The 6,000-nt window shown below is 47.4% G+C and overlaps 1 protein-coding gene across 1 annotated transcript in view; it reads left to right on the top strand.

Moving 5' to 3' along the window:
• Window positions 1-330: 330 nt before the first annotated feature.
• Window positions 331-6,000, top strand: part of LOC119455854 (uncharacterized) — a 95,037-nt gene continuing 89,367 nt past the window's right edge. Inside the window, exon 1 of the mRNA XM_037717366.2 lies at window positions 331-2,838. Coding sequence (XP_037573294.1) covers window positions 2,064-2,838 — 775 coding nt within the window. The 5' untranslated portion in view covers window positions 331-2,063. The remainder of the gene's footprint in view (window positions 2,839-6,000) is intronic.

Below are 6,000 nucleotides of genomic sequence, written 5' to 3'. Positions count from 1 at the left end.
TACGAGGACTCGAAGTCATAGTCAACCCGGCCTACGTCAGCAACCGCTGTGGTCTGAGCGCTTTACGATCGCAGAGCGTGGCGAGTGCCTGAATCTGCTCTTCGCAGTGAAAAGTAGAAAAGCAAACGAGAAGAGGAGGGAGCCAGGTTGGCAGCAGAACCAACCGGACGCTCGTAAAATCTACTTAGATAAAAAGAAAAAAAAAATTTAAGAGAGAGCGCTAACGTCCAGCGACCTGCTGAAATCGATAAGAGCTGAGGTCCGAGCGCCTTGTTTTTTTTTTTTTACCGTTTAAAGGTTTCACTGAACGTGTTGCTGACTATATTACATGTTTTTGTTTCGTCTGCGTTGTTGTTTATTCCATATGCTCACGCAAAAAGCGACTGTATCGAGTTTGGGGCGATAACAAAATAAGACAAGTCTTGCGAGCACTTGGCCGGTAAAAGAAAACAAAGGAACTGACAACATATTTATTACAAATGTTTATGACTGTAGTTTGTTTTGTAGATACTTGGAAAGGGTGCTCGCTCGCTAGCCGTGCAGGCAACCCCTAGCGATAGTTTCTTGCGGCACAATTTGTCAGAGTCTCAGCAACAGTTGCTTTTGTTGTCTAAAACGGCATAAGTATTCCCCAGAAAAAAAAGACAGCTAGTACCTTCAATAGATTTTGCTTAAGTAAGAAAGGAAGAAAGCACTCAAATAGACACACTTTCCAAGCAGGGACCACTGCTTGGTAAGAGTATCTGTTCATGGGAAGACGTTGCTGCTCTTGCAATATAAAGTAAAAAAAAAAAACTGTATGCGAAATACACTTGTATTCGGGAGCGTGGCACTGTTCTTGAAGAAACTAAGCAGGGTCCAGGGATGAAGATACAGTGACTTAAGCGATACGGTACAGGCGCAGTATAGGAAATAAGCCAACAGGGCTGAAAAAGTATCCCTCCGTCCATGGCGGGGTTCGAAGAAGAAGGCACAGGTAGCCGTAATCAAGACGAATAACAGCCGCGAATCCTTCACGACAGGAAGCAGGAACAGGAAAAAGAAAGCCCAGCTGCTTGACTCTTTTGTAGAACTGCTTCCTGCTTTTCTTTTTGTTTTTTATTAGAATAAACGTGCCAGGAAGAGCGCTAAGCAACTCATTTTTCTGGCTTAAGGAAAAGAGACACCATTACACGGGGGAAAACGACAAAGCGAATTTATCAGTACATCACCAGTGTAGGCATAAAGTAGCCAAGAATGATAAAGCATATTACGTTGTAGATAACTGAAAAATTATACTTGTCGCGGAAAGGAAATACGGGCCGGTTATCACTTAGGTAATACTAGGCACTCACGAACGATGGAAACCACGCCTCGAAGCGGCGAGTAGGTTAGGACGGCAATATTGATTTTGCGATTATGTTCGCAGCGTAACGGGAAGAGGCGAAGCTCTAAAAAAGGAAACGTTGCTTGGATCAGGAGAGAAAGAAAAACATAACATACGAAAGGCTCGCCTAAAGTTTGCTTCAAGTATGTTTTCCAGGGAAAACCGCTCATAATTGTCCAGTAGCGACCTCATTTTCGGCAATCCCTCGTTCAAACAAAGGCGCGAAAGATAGCGAGCGATCCGGGGAAAGCGCAAACAAGAAAACAGGCCATCAAGGGTACCACACTGCGCGCTTCGGGCATAACGTGACCGACACGAGAGCGGGGCGTTCGACGAAGTGTCGCCACCGCTTGAAACGACAATTAGGGCCCCTCCGGGTGGCGCTATCAGGTAGACAGGCGGATAACAGAGCTGGTGCTGTTATTCTTCGCCGGAGGAACTTTGAGTCAATCAGCCTAATCGACGCTCGAGAGGGACCGGAGGCGCCGCACGGCGGTTTTAATGATCATCGATTGAAAAGCGACGCGGAGGGACTCCGATGGTGGGCCTCGAACATGCAGCTCGAAGAGAGTGTTTCAGTGCTGCCGTCTTCAGCCATTGCACCAGGACGTGACCTGCATCCTTACATCGAGCAGTTACCGAACAACGAGTGTGGCCACCACTTAGAGACCGCGACGACGACCGAAACCCAAGTTTTATGACATTGCCGCCGAACGACAACGTCGATCGACCAAGCGCTCTCCGAGGAGAAGTGGAGCCGAAGTTCGCCCCGCGGCAAAGCGGCGTTCAGTTGTATCGGGGAGCGATGAGCTCTCCGGCCGTCAAAGCTGCCGAAGACTGCCCGAACGTCGTCGACGCCCGAATGCCGAGCGCGGGCAACGCCAAAGCGAGAGTGCCGAAGGGAGACGAGTGCCGCATCGTGATCACTGACTGCGACGGGACGGACGACGCCACCGACAGAGACAGCCGCGTCGCGGCCTGGTTGGGACAGGACGCATCGGGGTCGTCCGCCCTCGAAGAAGGCGAGCTGTCGCGCAGCGACAGCCAGCCGCGTCGCCACCACAAGCACCGGCACAAGCGGCGACAGCGCAAGCACCACCACCACCGCCACTCCTCGACCCACAGCCGGTCATCCCGGTCGGACGAGCCAACGGCGAGTCGCTGCCAGAGCAGCAGGCTCGTGGTCGAAGTCGACGACGACTTCGCGTCCGAGTGTGACACCGTGGCCACGGCGCGCTCCGAGGGTGCCTGGTCCGGATTGGCACGGCCCGACAAGGACGACCGGAAGCGTAGGCACAAGAGGAAGCGGAAGCCCGGTGAGGTCGAGAACGACGAGGACAGCCAGGAGGGAGACGGCAAGCGTGACAAGAAAGCCGAGATGATAGTGGTGACCGTGAGCGCGGTCATCCTCACCATCGCCCTGCTACTCATCGGCATCACCCTGGCGCTGACGCCCAAGATCGACGAGATGGGTGAGTGCAGCAACGTGTTTACATGATGATATTTATCGATAAGACCAGGCAGAGAGACGCTCTTATGTGAAGATAGAATGGCGTAATAGGACCCTGCGACCATGTATTTTTTACCGAGTCGGTATGATAGGTGTATTGGAAGATAACGCCAAAGGAGAGACAGGTGGTTCCGCATAGCATTAGAGTTCCCGAAGCGCCTTCTTATGACGGTACAGACGGCGACAGTTGCATGGATGTTGACTGTAAACTAATAAATGAGCTACATGCGTTTTGAAAAGAGAATTACCCTCATTTTGCATACAATACCTTGTAAAATGTTTCTGCATAAAACAGTATGCACAAAGCCCAAATAGTAACCACAAAATTATGTACAGCCACCCTCAGAATAGTTCGGAGCACGGAAAATGAGAATAAGTTCAATTTTCTTGCGACTTCACCCCAGAGTGTGAAATGGATGTCAGGAATATGATGGCTGTACGAAGAAGTATCAACTATACGTTTAGGTTGAAGGATCTTTGCCTAGGCTGCAACGAAATTTAGATTTTACTCGGATCCCGTGTTCCGAAAACTTTTGAGGGAGAGGGATATTTTATGCAATGATGTCACCAGTGGTGAGGTTATGTCAATGCTCTCTCGAAAATACTTTTTTTTTGCATCTCCAATTTCTTTAAAACCAGTGATCACTCCCCCCACCCCTCACATCCTAACTTATTCGTAATGAGGTTTATTGTAGTGGTGTACTGGTCTCCTTAGATTTTGTGTTTGCCCTTCATGCCCGTTGAACTGCGTACACTACTTAGCGCTATTACTTCCGTGGTATCCCGTCTACACATTGGATAGACGTGGCACTGTGGAAATGATAGCGCCCGATAACAAAAGCTAGATGTCTTAAAGACTGCACGTAGTTAAGTGCATGTCTCTGCATGCGGATTTCAACCACGGCTTGTGGAGTCAAGAAATTTAGGTTAGAGCAAAAATATTTCGGTGCAGAGCACTAGAGGCATATCTTTTTCAATGGAAAAGGAGTGGAGGCATTGGTGATTCACCCGTTTTAAATGTGACCGGAGTCTTCTTCAGGATCTCATTAGCTTAGCTGAATACGCTACTTCATGCACTTCCTTTGGCAAATTCGTAAAAAACTTTTCTTGTGAGAAGTCATAGGAAATAAAAACACGAGATGTGGCTTCTGCATCTCCTACATCCGGTATGTTGCTTCTGAAAAGTAAACTGTTAAGGTTTTGTCTAGATGTCCCTTTAGTTATGTAACTGTTAATTTGACGTTTTCAAGTAATGCGAGAGAGCCTGTGCTGAAATGAACTTCTGCAAATCGGTCGTATCGCAGTTAGGCTGCCTGACCTTGAAATTTACATCTTCGGAAAACTTGTACAATTTGAACTGGAGTGCAACTTCCGGTGCTTGCACCGCGCATGTTTGGCCATGTTCGTTCTTCGGGTAAACAATGTGTATCCCACGTATGTAAACTTGAGTCAAGACACATGGGAACATGTGTAAACGTCGCCCAATTGTATGCGATAAGGCCACCATTGTCTGCTTAGACCTGACGTACGTAACCGTGTGCAAAATTTAAGAATATATATATATATATATATATATATATATATATATATATATATATATATATATAGATGCATGACCTCTTATTTAATTTCCATCTTTGCAAATCGGGCAGCACCAGAAGAAAGGCTTTTGACATATAAAACTTGCACTTATCTACGCCCTAGCAGTAGCACTAATACATTGCGAAGGTCTGTGGCCAAAGATACGTCTGACGTGCCTGCCTAAATTTGTTAGAGGCAGCAGGTCGTATGAGAGTGTTTCGTTTTAGTAGAACGTAGACCGCACCATGTGTCAAGGTACGTCCATGAGTTCAATGAAATTCAGAATAATCCAGCTAATACCTGCTAGTGTGACGTGTTTTATTTTTCCGCGAAGACATCCGTTGCACGTATTCGATTGCTTTCTTACGGTGTACAATGAAAACATCCCGGCGTAGGCGCACGGAAGATCTCCACGCCGGCTCTGTTTTCCGTTCCAAGAGCTATTTTAAGACGCACTGACGCTGCTGCGAATAAATATTTACTGACCGTCAGAGCCTACAACTTCTGAGATCAGCTGGATGAACGGGTGACAAACATTGTACGGCAGAGATCGGTCCGCTGTCCGGCATCGACAAACAATGTGACTAGCACCTCTCTGGCATGGTTTGATAGGAGCCACATAAGGCTACGATTGCGTGCTTGCAAACACAAAGCAATTAGCACGCGTAATGGACCGTTGAGAATTGTGCTCAAGAAGCACTTTTTTACAGGCTACCTGGTTCATACTGAATTCTGTAGTGTACTGCGCAAACTGGGCACATGAAGGCGCGGGAAGAAATGAGGGGCAAGATTAGAGGTCAGCGCTCTTTCGTCCCGTCTTTTTTTTCCCAGCACCTTTTTTTTTTTTTTGCGGTGTGCATTTTGCTCAGTACGCTACAGAATTCGGAAATGTGTGACGCAGGCTTTACCGCGAGGACCATTGCCTAAAACAAAGTGGCATGGCGTATTGCTTGATAGCTGAATAATGTTCGGCTAGTGCACTGTCCTGGCTTTCGTGAATTTTTTACCATCATATTGAACGCACGAAATCAATAAAATACGCACTAGCTTCCCAGTAATCACCACTGTAACATTGTGCGGGTCGCCATATTTTGGGGGAATTGTGCATTTCAGAAAAGCCAACTTCCCCTTTACTAAAAGCTCTCTATCCCCCCTGTTCCCCGTAATTGTATTCTCGTCGAACTGCTTGTAATGGCCGCTCGCCTAAAGTTTGATTATTGTGAAATGTCATGATTATCGTTTCAAAAACGTTTTCCAAGGCCGCTATTTTGTAGCGATGCCTTTAAAGTAATAATAACTTTTCGCGCTTATCGCGCTTTCTCAGTGGTCAAAGCGACGGTCCGCTCACGATATCAACGTTGATAACGCGAGCGGACCGTCGCTCTGACCACTGACAAAGCGCGATAAGCGCGAAAAGGCATTATCACATTAAAGGCATCGCTGCAAAATACCGGCCCAAGTGTAGCTGACCTATTTCTAGCGGAACACATCAAGCGAACGCTGTGGCTGGCCGGCACCTCTTTGTTCGCCCCACCTATAGCCA

This window comes from Dermacentor silvarum, chromosome 6 (assembly GCF_013339745.2).
Source record: "Dermacentor silvarum isolate Dsil-2018 chromosome 6, BIME_Dsil_1.4, whole genome shotgun sequence".
Taxonomy (NCBI): Eukaryota; Metazoa; Arthropoda; class Arachnida; order Ixodida; family Ixodidae; genus Dermacentor; species Dermacentor silvarum.
Note: the sequence above shows the minus strand (reverse complement) of the source record. Positions and strands in the feature narration are given on the sequence as shown.